The following is a 22542-nucleotide window of genomic DNA, read 5'->3' as shown; positions in this document are numbered from 1 at the left end:
TTTCACCAAGAGGAAGCTTATTAAGATCAACATATGTGGGAATATCCACAATGAACTAAGTTAAATACACCCACAAGCACGTTTCAGATCAAGGCCTAAGGATGGGCTCTGAAATAAAACAAAAACAAACACTTTCTGAACATAAATATCTATGAACTTCCAAAGATGATATGAAAAAGATAGACATGTTGCAACTGGCTGCATCTGAAAACATTTGCTAATGTGAAAACCTCTATTGCAGAAAAAAAAACCCACCTTGCCTTTTTAACAGCACACAGCTCAGTGCAATAGGAGCAATCAAAAGTTACTGTGTGAAGCAGTATCACTATGTTGGTTTATCATCTTTGTTGATATTTATTAGTTTCTCTGCAAATTGTGTTGGGTATGGTGTTTCCAGGGAAGAAGCTCAAAACCCAAATGGTTTAAAATTTTTCCTAACCTAGTACACAGTCAATGTCACCAACCAGAAATCAGGACACTTCAGCATCCCGGGTAAGTATAACTATGGCTGGGTCAGATTGTCAATTTTCTATGCAAGCCATCAGCATGATTCACTCTTCAGATACCAAGACAAGGAACGCATCTCTCATTCTACAGGAGAGGAGATATTGTTGACAGATCTCTTCTGTGAAGCTCAGAATATGCAAGTATTACTACTCCAACAAAAAGAAAAGTCCAAATTACATTCGTAACAGTCAAAATCATAAAAGTGAGCTTCTTATGGTACTTCATCCGAGAAGTACTTGGCTGCTACTCTGTATTTTTATCAAAGTCTGATTGCAAACCAGAATTTCAGAGTTACTTATTATCCTGAGCAGTCACCTGGAAGGCTGACCCCTATAAGAGAGGGAAGTGAATTAACTCCTCACCTAGTGTACTTACCAAGTATTGGATCAGAGAAGACAGTTGGAAGAAGGGAAGCAGGTAGGCATTCTCTAATGATAAGTGCAGTGGAAAGGTTGGGAATAGACTGAGAAAGACAGGTGCCTTTTGGTAAGGTAGGAACAATATGGAAATGAAATCTAGTGGAAGGAAAAGGCAACAGAAGGAAGAGCTCCATGTTGACTGCTGCTCCTAGAGAGAAAAAGGAAGAAATAGTATAGGAAGAAAAAGATAAAAAAAGGGGTGCAGAGGAAGGGGAAATAAGGAATACAAGAAGCAAAGAGGAAACAGACACAAGTATCCATTGCCATGAGGAAAGCATTCTAAGAAGTTTAAAGGATAACAGTCAAAGAACATGAGAAGGGTTTGAGTATATGCTGAGTGTTCTACTGAAAAACCCACTGCTTCTGCTGGTTTAAGAGCAGGCCAGCCCACCAAAATAGCACAAATCATGCTTGTTGATAACTCTGAACAGCTTCACTGTTTTTTGTTTGGTTTTGGGTTGGTGTTATTATTATCATTGGTGGCAGACTCTGTCAAATCCGAATCCAAACCCCCTTATTTGATTTACAACTCAGTTTTACAAAGATAATTCTGTGGATAATTAAGCAGACTGCCTCTAAGGACATGCCACAGGAGCAGTAAATTTAATGTGTATTGAAGTACAGATAGTATCTCTGAACACAGAGGAAAACACTGAAACATGCTCCCAATGCTGATGGAATTTAAGTAATGGATCAAGTTGCATAAACATACCCAAACCCTGAAATCGAACAACCAGCCAAAAAATGTAAACTGAGACTATGCTCCTTCGAACTGTTATCAAAAGTTTTACTTTGAGAGCTTATGCTTATAAACTTATAAAAGCCATGGTCTTCTGCAACACCAGACATTTAAAAGCAGCAACATTCAATGTTCTGGATAAAAATCATAGATTCATAGGTTAGTGTTGGAAAGGACCTTATTATCATCTAGTTCCAACCCCCCTGTTACTTTCTTAGAAATCTCCCAGCCTAACTAGCTACCATCTTTGACAGTACTTCTTTTTGACACTTGTTAGCACTGGGAAGTTTTAACAGCTGTTGCAGAAAGAGCACATACGCACTGTTTTCTGTTCAGTTTACATAATTAACAGATATTATCTAAGTATTATTTTAGGACCAAATTCTGCTCATGGCTGTTTTCCTGCTTCTCAATAGGTCTACAAAAAAAAGCTTGTAAAACTAGCTTTTAGTTCAGACTCACTTTTTGTCTTGGATATACTTAGTAGTCTGGGACTTTGATTTAAAGAAAAAAAATAAATAAAAGCTTTTTCACCTTATGAAAATGGAGGAATAATTGATTCTATGATTCTGTGAAAGCCAGTGAAGAACTATGGGTGGTAGCCTACCACAGCAGTTTTGTGTAGGTACAGAGTTGCATCTTTTCACAAAGGGACATGGAGGAGGCCAGCAGAAACAGGAGATTCAGTAAAATACTAAGCCTTAAAATAAGACTGCATAGCTGTGTACATGTAAAACTCATTTCATTGCTAAGCACAACAGGCGAGTCTATGCTGCACTTACAAACCAGTATTTTCCTTCTACGTTTCACACATACAGATTACGTTTGCTAAAGGTAACAGTCTTAACGGAGCAATACAACATAAAACTAACCATGAGAAAGTATGTACTGCTTTACCAAGACATTTCCACCTGTGTAATAAAAAATTAACTTAAAACAATGTAACTTATTAAAATACCACATAGTACTTTGTGTTTCTGAAATGGTTTGTAAATAGGAACAAAAGTTCTCTATCAGCATCCGCAAATTACTGCTGTTTTAATTGGAAGCATAGCTACAGTGTTGAATTGGCAACTTTCCTGAGTTTAAGTCAAAGAAGAATGAAGATTGACTTAGCAGTATTCAGCAAAAGAAATAAAACAAAGGCAAGTAAGTTAAGATAGCTGCATGCTCATTCTGTACGCACAGTAGTAATAGCCTACTTTACCATTTTAGTGTGGTGCTAATACAGCATTAATTGGGAAGCTGAAATTTACATCTCTGAGAGGGTTGCATGGAACATAAACCTGCAACTCAGGTCCTTCAAAATTCACCTTAAATACTCAGATACTAGTCAAAATCCTCTTACATCAAGCAAGGCTGGATTTCTAACACTGCTTGGACACTGCAGTCCATCATATATGCTATTACATGAATACATACCATATTCCTGCCAACAAAGCAGTACTGACCCAGCTAAGTAATGCTTAAATAATTCTCCCTTGTAAGAAATACCAATATATACATTTCTAGAGGACCACATTTTTCAGGCAAAGTGCAAGTAGTAATAAAACCAATGCTGCTGCTCAGCAGGTCACCTAAAGCTGCAAGATTTCCAAATAACTGCTCTCTTGTTCATCTACACTCAGATACAATTCACCAAAGACCCACATCCATTTAAAGCACACAACGTAGTGCAAGAAGCAGATGTTAATTTATTTTCATCTCTGTGTTCAATGCATGGCACTAAGCCCTACTCACTGCACATAACCCTATATGTTAAATGAACACAATGGACACTTTTGACAGCCTTGCCACATCACCTGCAACAGTTCCAATCTTTGGACATCTCTAAGTTTCTTTAATAGGCTAGAGCAGGATTCTCATTCAACTTATGCCGAAACCATAAAAATATTCTAAAATATTGACCACAGCAGTGATCTTTCTTCTGATCTACCCCAAGCAAAGCAAAAAGCTGCTGAGAGAAGGATCTGTTGTTGTAATGTGGTGAGGGAAGAGGAGGAAGACATGTGTGGGTTTGTTTCTCCCCTCCCCCCCCCCAAAAAAAAAAGATCTGAATTATTTTGATAAAATATTCCAAGGTGATTCAGCATCTGGCAGAGCCTACACAAAAATTTTTCCGACCAAAAGGTCAATATCAATAAAAATTCTCTAACATTCAGAATGGAAGCACTCTCAAAACCTGAAAGATATGTCAAGATATGCTTCTGCTGTACAAAGATGCTGTATCAAGGTTACATACAAATCAGAACCTATTGTTTAAAGCAGTATTGATGAGCAACACTTAAAAAAAAAAACATAGCTCAAACACATGTAACATTCAAGTAAATAGTGCAGAAAAAAAATTCCAAACCCATGAATTGTTACTGAATTTACCTGCCTAATCAGTGCTGAGGTATTAAAGAAAAAACCCAAATATAAACACAACAACATATACTAAGAGTTTGTCAGAACACATAACGAAATGTATGGCTTTTGGCTTATTTCAAATAAATAAGCATGCTACCATTTCCTTATTAAATGAAAAAATGGCAAATTAATTTGTATTAATATTCTTTTCAAAACTTTTAGAAAATTATTTAAATATTTCCAAGCTGAACATAAGCCCTCACCTTCTGACAGATACAAAAACTTGGTAAGAGTACAACCCAGTCTCCATTAAATACAGGAACTGAATTTGTACTCCTAACTGGTATACCTACCTCCATATCATTGTGCATCATGAGACTTGAACTTCAGGTTTCAACATGCAATTATGAAAAACTGCTTTCAAGTACAACATGCCATTTTTTAACCTTAAACAGAAGCTGGGATGAGAGTAAAAATTTTGCTTGTAGATTTAGAATACTCTCTTTGATAAAGACAAAGCACTCCAAGACATATTGTTCCCACAGGGTTTACCTTGCCCTCTGAGAATTAGCTTGACTTGATGTGGAGATATCATCAGGACCCGGCAAAACACCACTGGCATCATCTCTCTTGAAACCTTCATTTCTTCTCACTAGCAAACCAAAAGACAAATTAATAGCTGACTGAAACACAACACACGCAGAGTAATTCTGTCTGAAAATCAAGGACTTATCACTCATATGAGATTACTTAAAAGGAATCAGATTCATGTGTTCAGGACAACAACATTACAGTATTAGACGAACTAGTGTTATAAAGTTGATTTCTATTTTCCACGTGAACTTACAGTCCCCCCCAGCAAAGATAGCTGCACTACACAAGTCCTTTGGAGAATGCTAAGGAAAGCCTAGAAGAAACCACAATTGAAGGAAAACCCCACACAACTGCACAGACACCTTTTCAAGGTAATACATTTCTTTGTCAGCCATGAGTGGAGACACATATATGGCAGAGACGTCATACAAGACCACTCCAGAACAGAAATAGAGCAGCTAGGTAATTACACATCCAATTCACAAGAATGGAGTTCAGAAACCAGTATGTATATATATATATATTGCTGAGGTTCTGAGTTTCCCCTGGAATCTGACTCTTCCTTATAAATATACATTTGTTTTTTCTTCTTCTTTTGGCAATATACTACCCTGTTCTTCTTTTTGTAATAGTTATCTTCATTGCAGTATGTCTTTCTGTAGCAGCACCTGAGCCTACGCTTAAGAGCCTGATTTTGCTAACCACTTCCATCTCTCGCTGTGCCTTCAATTAACAGAGCTAGCAGGAAAGCTCTTACAAGACACATTACAGCCACAGTGATTCAGAAATAGTTGACAGTCATTTCACCAAGTCCAGCAATACTATTACTATTAGTCAGAAAGAAGCTCTCTCTTGCCTGTATAAACTGAGGAGAAGTTGACTTTGCAGTAGAACACAAACAGCCTGTTATAAATGTAATCAAAATGAAGAAAATTGCTTTACAGGAGCTTTGCTACTTATTACTGCTCCTTAGGCTTCTGGTTTAGTAAGTAGGAGAATACACAAAGATACGGAAGGTTGAGAACAGTGAGCAACCCAGGAAAGTTGGGTTGGAGTTCTGTGCATACAGAATATGGTGCAGATATACTCTAACTTCCTAAATATTGCTTTCTTCCCTCATTTTGATCAAATGGTTTGTCTCTGTCACTTAGGATTCTGCGAAGCTGATTGTTCTGTCAACTGTGCTTTCCTTTTGACTTTTCACCATTCTAGCACTTCTTTCAAAAAATGCTCCAAGCATTTCCTTCCATGCTGTCCTGTCACTGTGTAAAGAAAACCCTTCCTGCCATTTATCAGCAAACAACCCTTTACACTATCTCTTGCTTTTCTAACGCACTAATTTCACAGTACTTAAATTTACCATACAGCCTGTACTATGTACTACTTTTGCATTACACTGAAATCTTCAGCCTGTAAAGTATCAACCATTTAACCTTCGCAGTAAAATCCACTGACACAAAAATAATTAAACTATGCATATCCCATATAAAGGTTTTGCAATTTACTGTTATTGTACATTAAAAACTTGATCATTATTGCATTTCTGAAGACAGCATGTTACATAAAAGAAGTACTCCAGTGAAAAGTTAACCATTTACAGCTTTTTCTACCAGGTCCCTTTCCAGAATGCTAAACATCAAACTCATTTCTGAACAGACTACCAGCTATGCTGAACTATACACAATGTTGTAATTACACGAGATCATCTTACAACTGTGTAAGTGGTAATTTTGAAGCCTCTTCCTAAAGATTTAATGTCATACTTCTGGCATCTGGTTTTCATCTTGAACTTTCTTCTTTAGGATTTCTGTTGTTTGTTTTGGTCTTGGCTTTTATTTCTTATTTTATAACCACAGTTCTTACCTTGCCTGAAATCTGGTTCCGAAGAAATAACAGATGGACTTTCACTCGAAGTACTATAAACATCACTGTGGTAAGACTTGTACCTTCTCAAAGGCTCTGAAAGATCAAATCAGAAGAGTAAGAGAGCAATAGTTCTAATGTAAAAATCAAGCGCAAATTAACATTTGAAGTTTTTGAAATCTTTTCAAAACATTTTTAAATGCAAAACATCTGTGGCTATGGAGTCTGAAAGCGGAACACTCAGTGGATGCTGTGCAGTCACATTCTGTCTCCATCGCCTGAGGTTCTGTGGTCTGCCTGGCCTCTCTTGGCTATCCTAACAGAGCCACCTCCTCTGAAATTCACTTTCATCATCACTTCCAAGTTAAAACTAATGTTTAAAAAAAACAAACAAAACCCATGAGAAAAAACAATCTCTCCTGCAAACAAAACTGACGAAAACACTTGGTGCACATGTCTTGCATGTTGAAAGCAACATGCAAAAAATATGATTAAAAATCAATTAATAAACCCCTACAGGATATTTAATTAACCAGAACAGCTAAACGCATGTGGATGAGAAGTCAATACAGCAGTCTCAATTCCTACCCTCAGTGGATTCTTTAAATAACATACTGGAGCAAAGGACTCCACAGGAGTATGTACTGGACATTTGCAAGAATCTTCCAAAAACTTTCCTGTGCACAAGCCAACCAACCAACCAACTAGAGTGAGCAATAGCAGAAAACAAACTGAAAAAACACCCACATTTTCGGATTACCAATGCTTCACTGTCTGAGAAAAAAATTCAGGTGTGTCTATTAGGAGAAGGCTGTCTCTGGTCCAACTACAGTTAATAAAAGTTTTTGAAAACAAAAAGGATGATAGGAGAGAAAACACATGTAACTGCGGAAGACAATTATAAATCACTTCATCAAGGAAGATAAAATGTAATTATACAAAATGGGGAATATATGAGCAGATGCATCTGGATGATGCAAAAAAGGAAATCAGATGTTTCAACTTCCCGCATTCGAAAAACGGAACACCCAGTGAAAAATCCTGAGAGAACACTAAACCTGTGGCATGACATGTATTAGGTCAGAGGACAGAGGTCAGGCATGTAGTCAACAGCACTACTCTTTCAGACCTCCTACAGAAGCAGGAAAAACTCCAAATAGGAAAAATGCATCAGAAGACACAAGATAATGAAGTAGACCAAGCTAATTCATGTTAGTTTTGGACTGTTCCAAAACCTTCCTCCTTAAAAGACAAAATTTCTCCCATTTCTACCAATTCTCGTGGGTTATGAAGGTCCCTACTGTCCCACCAAATACAAGATTCATTAAGAAAACTGGGAAAAGTAAGCAAAGTTGCCTATCAACCAACTGCTCCTGCCAGCCCATACCAGCTGCACAGTTTAGCAGCATAAATTCCAACTAATCTTAAGGACATTTCACATTACTCTCAGAACCTAGCAATATGGTTTGCACATTTGCAAACCAGTCTACAACAAGATGAAGAGAATTCACTGGAGGGGGTGTGGTGGTGGTTGTGGTGGTGGAGGGTGGAGTTCCTTCAGTCTTTCACAATGGCTGTTTTCTTTGTTCTGGATTTTACTACAAAGAAATCTACCGCCAATCTAGCAATTACTTGCCTAACAAGGGAAATAAAAACCAAATTCAGTGGGTAACTTTTGGAGATGTATTTTTAAAATGCTCCCAAGCCCTTCAAGTGAGGCATCAATCCAAACATGATACTGGAGCTACAGTACAGAAACATTTAACTGAAAACAGATCTCTTCTTTCCCAGTAGTTTTATTAGCTGTAGGTTTTTTAAGCCTGCTAAACTGACTTTGAAGCAAGAGGATGGAGAGGGAACAATAAATTATGACATGAGATTTTAAACAGATTTATTTTTTCCACATAGTCAGCAGCCTGTGCTTCCCGACTCTTACACAAATTGTGGCTCCATCCTGGTTCGGAATCAAGACATGAAATTTTACAAAACACGTGAAATGGCAAAACAGAAATGTGCACTTAAAACATAGAATGAATGTTTGTATGTGGCATGGTATCTGACTCTGCAGGGTATTTTGACTTTTCCTGACTCATCTTGTTAGTGGGAGTTGGCACCCTGCTGTAGGCCAAGGGGTAAGTTCAGGAGCCAAGAAACATAAAGCAAGATTTCCAATCACTGCTTATCTCAGTGTTTTCACAGACCTCCACATGAGGCCCAGCTAAGTTTGAACCTATTCTCCCAGCATTCACAAGTAGAGACAGAGATGGGACCACCCTCCTTTCTCGTCACATCTTTCTCCCTAAGCAAGACCATACAACTTATCCCAGTAACACAAGCAAAGGTATTCTCATCTTCTGGAGGCATTTTACAACCTTTCCAAATGGGGCTGCATCAATGACTGTCAGCCTGTTCAGCGAAGAGACAAAAGTTTAAAGGCAATTAAGAAGCTACAGCTTCAAGTCTGGGATAAATCCTGTAGATTTTTCTTCACTTTGCTCATTTTAGGTGGTCTGGGTGCTTCTCTTTGACAGCCACCTTCTGGTTCTCAACTGCTCTATGTATACATCTACGTACATCCACTACAAATCGCCCCAACGCAGCACCTCCTTTTACCCAAACTTTTCTTTTCCAGGGCACAGACAGAATGTCCACTGCAGACCTGCAAACATTCAATTCAATTACATATTGAGACTCCTGTTTCTGTAATGTTTGCAAAATCATTGCAATAATTTATGCCATCTCCTCTCCACCAGCAATTTCTCCTCAAGTCTAGCATATTAGGATTTAACTTCAGAGAAGGCACTTGGATCATGCTCAAGCCAAACATCTAATTAAGAACTGCCTTCCAAAGGTCACAAAGTCCCAATTCTGGGATCAAGTTAAAGATAAGCTTTTCATACAAAAATTTAAAAAACAAGGACAAACTTCTAGCCTGTTTGGCTGAAAAAGGATCTGAAAGATGACATTAATAAAAGCTAATGACAACAGTAAAACAACTCATCTCCCCTATTTATGATGTTTGGTGACTAGAAACTTCAGAATTAACTTCTAGAAATGTCAAGCACATTATCACAAAAATTATTTTACCAGTTACTCTTCTTAACATTCCAGTGTTTAGATTACAGTCTCTTATCAGAACACAAGTCATTTCATGCCATAGTAGAAAAACAAAACCTGAGTTTAAGCATGTTGTAAGAGACCATAACTAGAATGAATACATAAAACTTGAACTAATAAGTTGAGGGTAGCATCACAACACAGAAATGAGTAAAGCATTACAACTTGAAGAACCTTTGTGCTGCACTGCTGTTTTTTCAAATTCCCTATCAAAGCCAGAAGAGCCCAACCTCATAGGCACTTAATGCAGCATAAAATAACAAAACACACTATTTACGCAAGGCAAGACATGCAAGCCCAGGCAAGCAATTTACAGAAAGCCTCTTCTCAGCCAACTTCAACAGAAATCAGAGAACCACATTTAGCTTGGAATTTCATTACCCTGAACACATGATTCACTTTAGACACACAGCTTTTCGAATACACATTATGATAGAATTATTTCTGGCTGGACAGAGAAGAAAAAGGACAGAGAAGATGGCAGCATTAGACAGCTTCAGGACAGAGAGGGAGCTCCTGTTTGCTCTTTGAAGTTTATTGGTGGGCGTCTATATTTTGCAAGAGTGTTAAGGTAATACCACTTAAAACACATTAACTGGCCTTTAGGTGAGTCTGGGACTTGTTGCTCTCACAAGTGTTAAACCAATAGGTTAGTCATATTTAATTTTATTTTTCCTCATTTCTTATAAGAAAACTCAAACTATTTTATGCAAGGCAGCAAAGGTTTAACAGGAATAACATATTGATCCAGAATAAACCTCTGGTACAGATTCATATCCAACAAGTGCACAAGGGAAACAAACCCATTCAGTTTTCCAAGGTGGCAGGTTCATTTTAACTTGCAAGATTTCCACTACCCATATTCTAAATGAAAAAGCTGTATGGTGCACACAGCCTGAGTCACTAGCCCTCCAGGGGACTTCCCAGAAAGCCTAATAGACATCTGATACAAAGGGTCTAGCAGGATCTGAGTGACAGAAGAAACAGCCTTCTAAAATTGCAGATAACACACACCTACAGAGCTAGGTTGGAACGGAAAACAGCAACATTAAAAATAACTCCAGGGTCTAGTAAGAACTCAGTGGGTTGTACTTAGACACACTTCTTTCCTGGACTATGCCATCAAGGATAATGCGCATAAATGGTCTAAAAGTATGGCTAATAAAGTTAGTTGTTTGTTTTAATTTAAATGTTTTGACCAACTCCTACTGTAATGTGTTGACTAAAAATTGGTAATCCTAGGCTGTGTGAGCTGCTGAAAGCTTAATAAAGCAGATGACACTTTGCTGTGCAATTATGCGATTGTAAGAGCTGTTTTACTACCTCATGTTAAACTATGTAATTCAGAACAAATCATAGTGGCTGATGTCAGAGTACTTTTGTTTTACAGAAATCCCACAAACATTTCTTTCTTTTTCCTTGAAAAGCCAAATTCTGTAGTCTCAGTGAAATTAACTGAAAGTTTTCTACCTAAAATAGCATCAGTTCATTATTCTACCCTTCACCTTCACTAATACAACTTCTGAACATTGTTCTAACTGAATCTTATCAATACCAGACATACCAACCACATGAGAATCCATTTCGCCACCAGTGAATTTAAGTCATACTGAAGCACAATGATCCTAAGACATGTGTAAACTGAACCTTAATTTGCTTTCACATGCAAACAGATATACTATTGTGGATGACTCGCATTTCCTCTTCTTAGCCTGCACATGAACTGAGCACACATGATTCAAGAGGAAAAAATATATGCACAATTCACTGACTTCACATATGTAAGCTTTTAACTCAGCTATTCATCTTGTACCCCAAATCCAGCCTCCCATGTAATGTAAGTCTATAGAAAGATCCAAATTAAAATCTCTGGGGCTTGATTTGTTGAGATAAATTTACTACCAACAGCTGCCTGATTGCCTGCAGAAATTTTCACATATTCAAAACAGCAGCTTCAGACTAAGAGAGCTTTTAAACTCCAGACATTTAGAGTACCCCTAATCATAACACCCCACACCTAAACACATGCAGTTTCAATATGGAAGTTTTATAAACAGAGTCCAGATGGTTTTTCAGGGTAGCTAAAGAAAACATTGGTTTATGAGATAGGCATAGAAGACTTAGGAGGTAGAAACCCATCTCTAGAAACACAGAATACCAAAACAAGTACTTAATCATGTGGGTTTTCTGTTGGAAAAAATCAAAGGTAAGAAGAGAGAAAGACAAGCGCAGTTTGAGGCTCTGGGATTCACATGGTTCCCAACTGCAAAAACGTTTAACAAAGGCTTGAGAATATTCCCAAACCACCCCCATTCCTCCACCCCTGGATTCAGCATTCCAAAGCTTCCTCAAGATCAGCTTTTTTGGTATCCTCCTCTCTTTTTCCTCACTGTCTGCTATTTAACCCTCAGCTAGCTACATAACTACTAACTGGTTTGCTGCTCCTGTATTCTACCAGGACAATGGCAGTCTTTATACCTTGCTCCCTCATGGATTTCATTTACATCAGCCTTACAAGTAAAACTGCACATAAAAAAAGAAGGATGCACATTCACTCAAGTAACACATAAACCAATTCACTTTGAATTACGCACATGCTCTAATCAAGGAGGGCAAAATCTTCCTAAGCAAATAGAAGAGCGAGATACATACAAGGCTAGCATCTCTCACTCTTGTGCCTTACTATAGAGCCATTTGAAGTTGGCCTGAGATATGAAAGCTGAAGTATGTTTATATCTCATAACTATCAGAAGATACAATCAGTTTTGTGGGTGAGAAGGCAAAGCAAGCTGGGAGCAAGGGAGAACAGATACTTTTTCATGTTCCTGAGTGGCAATGCAGGCTTGCAAAATGTAAAAGCTAGAATATTATTTTCTCCCTCAAATTGAACACTATCAGTTGGTGCCAAGCAACAAATTCCAAGCTGCAAAACAACAAGAAAACCAAAATCTGCTCTCCTGGTACAAACTGCTTAGGTTTAACACCTAACAACTTCACAACTCTAAATAATTCTGCCTTAGCTCACAAAACCTACATAAGAAACCCAAGAACTAATAGTAACAGCAGAGATCATATTTTTCAAGTCTGTTCTCAGTATTCAGAATTGGCTACAGCTGAAGTGAAAAAGCAGTCTCTTTTTTCCCTTCACCTTTCTCCCATCTGGCTAAGCAGCACCTAATGATAAACAATCATCTTTAGTATACAGGATATAAACAACCTCAACCCTGAAACTGTACAAGAGAAAACATATAAAACATCAAGTTCATGAGCAAGACACTTGCAATGACACAGTCTCTGGAAGGCTTGTGAGGCTAAATCTGAGATGTTCCAACTGTAGATTACAGTGCAGTTCAGATCTGCAGCTCACTACAAACTATTACAGCACAGCTGTAATTAAAGCTCTGTCATTCTTTCCACTATAAACTCTACTTTTCATGACTTTATAATTTGGATGATAAAAATGTGTTCTGAGTGAAAGCCTGGCAGAATAGAGCCTGTGCATGACAACATTTTCTTTTTCCAAGACAGTCAACTCCTTAAGGCTTTATGAATAACAAAAAAGTGTGCCAGTTGAACCCAAAATAGTTTACAGAAGAAATAAGCCACGTTACTTAAGTTCCTTTGTAGTTTGAGGAGGTAAGTTTTACCCACAGAGAGTCCAATGCCACTTCACAATTAAAAAACTGAAAAACAGCCAAAAGCAGAGGCTTACTACAGTTTATGTAGACTTAACTGTAACCTAGACCTAGTCTCAACCAAATTGAAAATATTCCTTATCTCAACTACACAAGCTTTCAAAAGATGTTCTCTTTCTCTGTTTTTTCTTTCAATACCTCTCTTTTGAGGTCATGATGTCCCCCACACAGTGAAAGACCAATAGTTGCTGACATTCCTTGTGGACTTCTTTTCACTCCCTTTCTAGTTGTTGCCTGCCTATCCACTATGCGACTACCAGCTACAGGCAGTAAGATAATCTTCTGTCAATTTCTGCCCAAAAAAATGTCACCTTTCTCAAGATAGGTGACATTTTATCTCAGCTTTCTACACAGTTCATCTCTCTCAGCTAGGCTGGGTTTACGTCGGAAAAGCAATTCTACACACACACACACAAGATAACACTTGACATTTGGGAATACCCACCAAGTGCTTGAAATTTACATACAATAACAAAGCACAAAAAGCTTGGATTGTATTTTTTTTTTACAGCAAAAACAAGCAATACACTCTTTTTATGAAAGATCTCACAGGATTTGTCTGTTGTGAACAAGATGTGAGATAAAGAATAGTAAAAGATAGGGAACAAAACAGGAAAAGAAAAAGGGAAAGGTCTGGCAGACTTCATGTATTAAGGCTTTTGTGAATCTGCTCACTAAGGTGAAATAGAATACTTTCAGTCAGGCTTTTCAAGTCCTGTAAAACACAACAGCAACTAACTCCTAAGTGAAAAAGTATTAGAATCATAGAATCATGGAGTCATTTAGGTTGCAAAAGGCCTTTGAGATCATGGAGTCCAACTGTCAACCCAGCACTGCCAAGACCACCACTAAACAATGTACTTAAGTGTCGCATCTATCCATCCATCTTGCTAAAATACTTCTTTAAGCTGTTTCTCATTAAAAAGTCACATTTTAAGTAGTTTCTGGCCCAAATCATTTAAATAAATGACAAGAACAAAAAAGCCTAAAATAAAACAACAGTACACATACTCCTAACTTCAAGAGTGACACATACCTCCTTTGTCTGTTGAGCGCAGAAAACTCAGAAGCAAGAACACTGCAACCTACCTATCTGTTGAGAAAGTATCTTCATTTTTTTCTAGCAAGTAATGACTCTGAATCCAGAAGGATGGGCAGTGAGTCATTAGCTATTGCCTCAATTTTCCCTACACAGATTTGTCACTCACCTCCTGTGACTATTAAGCTCCAGTTCCAGGTTTACTTTGACTACACTTTCACCCATTCCCTTTATGAATTAAGTAGTTTCACATATCTGAACCAAGTTTGCACGGCACAGACACGTTATGTTTTCAGCCATCTCCCAATCTGTTTGAATAAGAATGATAAGCTCTTGCTCATCAATGGGTTTGGCCAAGCTTTTGGTTTTGCTGTTGTGCAACACAAACCTGCACAAAGCTGCACTCCTGAACAACAAGGCTATTGAGCTTCCCCAGTGCAGGGAGTGGCCTCCTCCTAAACTTTGTCAGCTGCCTATCTCCAGAGATCCAAGCTGACTCATGTACCTGACCTGGTCCCCTTCAATTTCAGGCTCTTAAACGAAAAACCAACCAACCTTCCCTGTACTTCAACAGACATCTCAGTAGATAATGACAGATGGTAAATGTCTATTGAGATAAATTATGGTATCTCCATGGTGCTATTCCATCTTATGTTCATTATTATCCCATTATAACGTAACCCTCATAGGAAGATGCTAATATGATAGCACAAAAACTCCTTCACAGCTGTTGTCTGTACAACTTGTACAAAAATCACAGTAGCTTTTTAAGCTACCTATGGTATTTCAATAACACTCCTTTCTGGAACACAAGGCTTTCCTGCACAGGAGAGAAAGAATTTGCTTCCTATGCTAATTGCAATTATAAGCATCTCCTGAGATGCCCACACGGGGAATGAACAGGCGTTTTCAGAAATTCAACTTTGACAAAAGGCTTCATCATCTTGATTCCCCCCCACTCTGCCCAGTTACCTGTGTCACAAAACAGACAGGCAGCCGTAACTTTGCAACTGTGGATTCTGAATGCACCTGAATAAATGACTGAGCTAGCTCTATACATACACCTCTCCTAACATATATACCTCAGATGATCAAGTTATGCATTCTGGCCATCACAAGCAGGATTCAGCTCTGCTCTCAATTTCTACCCAGCTCTCACAAATTTATAACCCCTGAAAATCACATCACATTTGCAAAGCAAGCAAGTATGCACTTTCCCTTACAGGGTTCTCCATAAGACCATTTTAAAAGTCTCCACAGAACAAATGCAAAGACTCCTCCCCTCATGCATTATTTTAATTAACTTGTTGTCAAGTATTCTCACTGAGGTAAAGACATTAACATGAGTCCAAAAAAAATTCATATTTAAGGGCTTAAGACCAGAGGTATACAGTGCAAAACCTGAGCGATCTGGAGATGGAATTTTCCCTTTCTTCTGGGGTATAAATCCATTTCTAATATCTGAAGATGAGGGTCTTTCTTCAAGGAAAATTACTTGATAATTGGCTGTTACCAACTTTTTTTTTTTAATTTTAATTGATGAACTTGATACTGCCTGATTTAGAGAAATCAACTACTTTCACTAGCAAAGCAATCTGGACAGGCAGATTTATCCTCCTTAGCAACAGATGTTCTAATGCTTTCACTTCACCTAATAAAAAAGGAAGATGAAGCAACAACCTTGGCCATTTCAAGAGCTGCTACATGAGAACTCAGATTTATCATAAAGAGAAATCTTTGTTTAATAACAGGAATATTCAGAAAATCAAAAAGCTTCACTGACCTTCTACATTCATAGCTTCTCTCAGAAGCTGCAACTTCTTCTGTCTCTCTCTTATCCTGTCAAAGGCACTTGATATTGCTGCAGAAGTTGATGTCTCAGGCACATGGCGCATTTGGTCCATTTTCTGTGGTCCGAAGACATCCAGGGCTATGCTCCCATCAGAGTATCTTGCTTCCTTGTTTCTGGTAGTAGAAGTCCGTACTGTAAATGCTTCACATTGATAGCTGTGCCCATGAGAACCTCCAGCATGGTTCCTCTCAGCTGCTTTGTCAGTTGTGCAAAGCAAGTCAGTGGAGGAAGCCCATACTTTCCGCTTGGGAGTGACATCTGCATGAAAGTGACCTTTTTTTTCAAACTCACTGGTTTTACATCTATGAGGACAGAAGAGATCTTCCTGCCCTGAGCTGTAATCTGTGGAAATGCCCTGGAAAATCTCATCCTCGCCTTGTGTTCCTCTAATAGACAGAAATCCCATAGATTTGCTAAGTCCTTTATTAAGCGTGGTCTGTTGAGAGAAGTGAGTTTTGTGTCCTTCAGCTGCATCGACCACCAATGTTTTTCCTGGAATAAGGAGACATTTCACATATGTAATTTTGTACTTAATACACAAGCGTGCAACACAAGTTACTTCCTGTTGAAGTTTATATTGAGCACACATTTTGGCCTTGATTTTGCATGCAAAACATAGAGATGGCTATTTAAAGGGCTGCCTCAGTCAACAAAGACAGAAAAACTACTTCACAGCTGACAGGCATTTTCTTTCTTTTATTTGTGAGGTGCTCAAGTGAAATTATGCCTTACTATAATTCAGCATTTACATTAAAAATATATTCACATAGATACTAAAAGTTGTTTTTCTCATTAGTTTTATTTTTTAAATAATCTGGACTATCACCAAAAGTACTGTTTAATGATTAATCTGAAATTGGCTATTCCTCTCACATCTCACACCCAAAGACACCACCTACAATTTTTGCTGACAGGTCTAGGTGTGTCCTACAGATTTACAGATGCCCTGCAGTAGTGTCAGTAGTAAGAAAAGAATGACTGCATAGTTCGGAATTTTAAAAATCCTAAATCTTTCTTTAATAACTATTTTAGTGATGACAGTCTCTCCAGATAAAGAATACTCCAAGAACAACAAAACCCAGCAAAGCTCCTAAGATGAAAGTGATTCTACGAGCCTGTACACCTCATGTTTCATTAATAAATGGATTGGCCAATACTAATGAACACTCTGTCTTCTCCCAATCCTTTACTGTGAAATCACTTCCAGAATAAAAGAAACTAATCAGAGGCAGAATAATGTAAAAGACATATGTGCTCTCTGCAGAATATCTTGACAAGAAGTTTTGATCAGCATGTATGTCTCAGAAGTATTAGCCCAATCAAATTTATTATTAACCGATGACCTATGAGATTACCTTTCACGTTCTTAAGACTTCCCTGAGATCAAAGGATTTGACCATTGTAAGAGGAACATCCCAGAGAACAACTAGTATCAAAGAATACCCAACTGCTATTCTGTTAGCAAAAGTTTTTAATGCTTCTGCATTATTAAAGTTGTGAAAATCCAAAGTCTATTGTAGATATCACATAGACAGTTAATTACTCATAACTCCACCTGACAAAGTACATTGCAAAAATTACTAGGAAGCCTAACCTTTTCAATCTACTGCATTAATATGGCAGGATCATATCCAGTGAAAAAAGCCACACTTTAAGTACCAGTGGGTAATCCTCACCCTAAGCACACTCAGAGACATAAATACATCTGTGGCATGCTGGTGAGGGCTGCAGTGAAAGAGCCCAGCCACCAGTGAAAGACAGTGCCAGAGAAGGAGCATCCTCCTCACCAAAGCTGCAGTTTCTGTGAACTTGCGGCATTTAGACTAGATGTAATAAACAGAAGCTGCTTCCAGTTCATGAAGAGGCTCAGAAGACAGCTCCTTGCCTCAGCATGTAAGAAATATTTTCTGCTCCCCAAATCATCCACCCACCTGGGGGTTTCCTCATAAAGAAAAGTCAATGCTATGAACTCTCTCTCATCAGCAATGAGTGGGAAAATAGTCATTGCTACAGCTTTGACACCCATTCAGCTAACTGCATGATGAGACAGGAGATGAGCTGTCCTATTAGGAAGCAGTGCAGGAGGCACTGCACTTTCACATTGCTCTTCCACTCTGCTGAATGGAGATGTCTATAGGCATAACTCATATCCACACTGACTTATGCAGCCAGCATAAATTTTTAGCACAGTACCATAAGGAATCTACAGCTGGTCTTAGTATTCAGTCCTGAGAACACAAAATCCTCTTGGACATCTTTCATAGTCCCTTTATTACTCTCCCCATTCAGAATTCTGCTTTTCACCAGCCTTGGAACTTCTCCCACCTTTGCAAAACCCACTCTTCTTTACATAGTGTCATTTTAATAAGCCTTCCCCAAACTGGCTCACAGTGTCAACATGAGCTGCTTAAGAATCATCCTCAGAGAAGTTATTGAAGAGACTAGGGGGTAAGAGGTACACAATCTGCTCAAGTTGAGCATCCTCAGAAGACAAACTGAAAAAAAACAGCAATATACAACTTTCAAATCCATACTTCATACCAGCCAAGAATGCATGCTGTTCTTGGCACCAGGGAGCAGAGGTCAATGATCAAGGGCAAGACTTCTCAGAAGCAACTCAATAACAGATACCAGTGAAAAAGTGGGATTAGGCATTCAGCAATCAGTACAGGCCAATTCTTTTATTTTTAATAACTTAAGTCTGTTACTTACTATTTTTAATAACTTAAGTAATCCCGCCTTTTTAAAAATACTATTATAAACTTCGCAAGTCACAAAATCAACAGATAAGGTTTTTTTGTTTTGATCTCCCCTCCCAAACTTCCTCAATATACTGCCTCAGCATTACTTAGATCAATGATCTTAAATGATGGCAGTAAGTCTCTTTCAGCACAAGGCTCATATGTCTAGCTTTCAGGTGAGGGTACACCTCCAGAATAAAGGAGACTGGAATGATATGCCCTTCTTTAATACATGTATTTTTCAGTTGAATGGCACACACGAGTCCAAATCCATTAAATCAACACATAGTTTACCCATCAACTTTTCACCCCCCAGCTTTTATGACAAAATGTGTGGGAAAATGAAGGGAAGAACTACCAGTAAAAAAAAAAATACATATGAAGAATAAAGATCCAACTAATGATCAAAAGGAACCTGACTGGATAATGGAACTTCTGTATCTTTAAATTAATATGGATGGAAAGACTCATGTTGTGATCGTCCTTTGAAAAATAATGGCTTGTATTTGTAATGGAAACTCTGGAAACCTATCTGAAATATCTTGGCTCCACTAAAGACATTGAGTGTCTCACCTGAGACCACACAAAGTTACTCCATGCTTCAGTTACCCAAGAGAATATAATAGGAAAGAGAATCCTTCTGTACCTGTCAGTGATGGTCACAGAATAAACCACTAGCAATTAAGATACTACAGTAAGTAAGTAACTTCAAAAGGCGTGCTTTCCCCTTCCCCTGTTACTTCTCTGCTGAACTAAACTTTTCTTCATGAACATATATCTGGGTTCTTGATTTCACATATCGCCCTTGGGTGTTTATCCTCTACTTGATGTTACATTAGTGCAATTATTTATAATTGCTGTAAATAATTCAAATGCAATTATAGTAATTGCATGATTCCAAAGTATAATACATAGTGAGGGAATATATGCAATAAAAATAGCAATTAATCACCAAGAGTTCACAATGAAATTCCCTTGTGGTGCTAAAATGAAAATCCAGTTTAGTTTTCCATACACCTTCAATTGGCAGATGTTACATTCACTACATGGAACTACTTCCTTCTTCCTATCATGTCTTCAGCTATGAATGCAACTACACCCTCTTTGACACCAGTGTCATTCACAAACAGAAGCATCTTCTAGTCACACAGGCAACAATCTGACTGGTTTTCCTCTGAGCAAGAGCGCTGTTTTCCTGTCCTACCTAAATTCAGCCTGCTGCAATTACTTGTGTACCAGCTGGATCGTATAGGCAATTAATCAAATATTATGTAGGTGCAAATGTAGTGCCATCACATGCTGTATCTGTTTTTACTGAATAAACTCAGTTCAAGTTTCCTTAAAGTCTTCGGGGTTGCCCCTTCTTTTGTTTGTACAAAACAGAATACTTTTTCAGCTCAATTTTAGCAAAACTTGTGGATATATACATATGTACATGCACACACATTGGGAGGGAGGAACAGCGCCTGGGGGTTCAGGGAGAGATTGCCTGCACTCATATGAAAGCACACACCATCATCGCCAAACTGGAAGGCCTGAAGAAAGAAATTATTATACAGGAGTTTAAAAAACATCGCCTACACCATCCTTCTGCATAAAACAGAAAGAAAGAAAAACCCTTAGCCCAAGCCAATGCACTTAGTTTCTCAAATATGAGTGGGCAGCTGATGAAGGAGTTTGGCTTGCAATCCCTTTGGGGAAGGCTAAGAGCCAAAGAGAAGACAGCAAAGCCAGATGCGGTCTGTGGGTTGACTGCTAGGACTGGCACCTCCTCCTCTCTTTTACTTTATTAAACTGTTGAGAAAATCCAAGTTTGAGACGGAAGTACTACTAAAACAATGCTTTCTTTGTGAAGGAAGAAAATAACTGGACACAAGGACTGTTGAAAACACTTCAAGTAATGGCCAAGTTATAAATCCTGTAGAACAATCTGTGTTCTGCTTTGGACTGACATGGCTCCTCTGTAAAAAACCCAAACAGCTTCAGAAACCAGACATCTTGGTCAGAACAGTGGTGGTGAACCTTGCCAAGCAGCACTTCGTAAATGCAGTATTTCACCTCTTCCTCAGCACCTTTGTAGAACAGACAACTGCACCCTTGCTCATACCTACTCAAGTTTATGGGCCAGCTCTTTTGGCAAATTTCTCAGCCAGGTAGGCAAAGGGCTATCCAGGTATTCGCTGCCTTGATTTATGCATAGCCCAGGAGAAGCTCAGTGATACAGCTGCTTTTCAGCACAGCGACAGCATTTGACCTCTGTGGTTTGTTTTCCTCACTGATCTTTGTGTCCATTCCTGTTTTGTGTTTAGAGTTCTCAGTCTGTCCTCAGCACCACCTCTTCCAATAATACAAGGCCGGAAGCTCAGTAAAGCAGTAGCAACCACACTTGTAAGGTCTCTACCAACAACAACCACCAGTACTGGCAGATGCAAACAAGAATACCTATTGTAAGAAAATAGACATGGTTTCTGGAGTGTGAAAGAATTAAAGAAGAGGCTTATTTTTTTTCCTTTATTTTTTTGACAAGAAATCTTCATCTGGCTTCCATTTGGTTCTGCTGAACTCTGGAAGTTATTCTCCACCCACTCAGTCCTTTATTTTCTAGTATGAAGGAGACAGGGGAAATTAAAAAAAAAATACATTTCCAGATGAGAGACTTTTAAGTCAATGGAATTAAGTTTGTGCTGTATTTTTTTTTATAAGCTAAATCTGTGTGGTTGGATTGAGTAAAAAAATGAGTAAGCTGTTTCAGTTCACACATGGAGGTCATCACTATAAACCACTCTTTATAGATTAAAACCTGCATCTTCACACAGTTCAGGAACTGAAACACAAGTCACAATCATTTCCCTGGATCAAAAGTAAAAGGGTACATTTCCTTTAGTCTTAAGAGTTTTTGCTGGGCAGCTACATTAGTAATTGGTATTACACAGAATAATAACAAAACACTAGAATTTCTTGTTAAAATTAAAAGCAACCTAACTTAGCCTTAGCACCTTTTATTCACTTTACAACACGTATCATTTTTTGCTGCAACTGACAGAGCATTTTGTTCAGTTATTTCCAAATATTTCCTGCTATGTACAGTTAAGGTGAACCTTAAAGAACACTTAAATTTATTTCAAGCCTTCATTCATGTGACATATATTCTTTTGGCAGGGACAAAGGTCAGAATTTTGCAGGATACAATTGCAGTACTGTAATATACAAGGTTAGCTCATAACAGTTTACCACATTGCACAAGTCAAGTTAAAATCAGAGACCCTCATGGTAGGAAAGCAAAGCCAAGATATGTTAGTTAGGTCTCTTCAAAAGACAAAGTATCGCTGTCCTTGGTGTTCATAAATCATCAACATAAGTTGGAACTTTGTAAATAAAAACACGAGGTGCAGGATTTCAATTACTAGAGGGCTGGGAAGCAGGCTGCCATGCAGTACAAGTCATGGAGTTTCCAACTGGGCTTCAAATAGACTGTGCATTCTTTTGAAGGATGAGCACCATGGTTTGTGGCAAAGAGTAACACCGTGAATTAATTCTTGCTTTATGTCTGAAGGAGTTGGAAAGTTACTTATCTTTTGTCACACTAAAATAATTTCATCAGGAAACTTCCACAAATAGTTCTGTAAG

At 38.2% G+C, this 22542-nt stretch overlaps 1 protein-coding gene across 2 annotated transcripts in view; it reads right to left on the bottom strand.

Moving 5' to 3' along the window:
- PTPN13 (protein tyrosine phosphatase non-receptor type 13) overlaps positions 1-22542 on the bottom strand; it is a 120867-nt gene that overhangs the window by 45340 nt on the left and 52985 nt on the right. For both annotated transcript variants that reach the window (XM_034064566.1, XM_034064565.1), the window contains 3 exons: positions 16106-16666; positions 6472-6567; positions 4567-4666 (listed from right to left, as the gene is read on the bottom strand). In XM_034064566.1, coding sequence (XP_033920457.1) covers positions 4567-4666; positions 6472-6567; positions 16106-16666 — 757 coding nt within the window. The remainder of the gene's footprint in view (positions 1-4566; positions 4667-6471; positions 6568-16105; positions 16667-22542) is intronic.

Source organism: Melopsittacus undulatus, chromosome 7 (assembly GCF_012275295.1).
Source record: "Melopsittacus undulatus isolate bMelUnd1 chromosome 7, bMelUnd1.mat.Z, whole genome shotgun sequence".
In the NCBI taxonomy this organism is placed as follows: Eukaryota; Metazoa; Chordata; class Aves; order Psittaciformes; family Psittaculidae; genus Melopsittacus; species Melopsittacus undulatus.
Note: the sequence above shows the minus strand (reverse complement) of the source record. Positions and strands in the feature narration are given on the sequence as shown.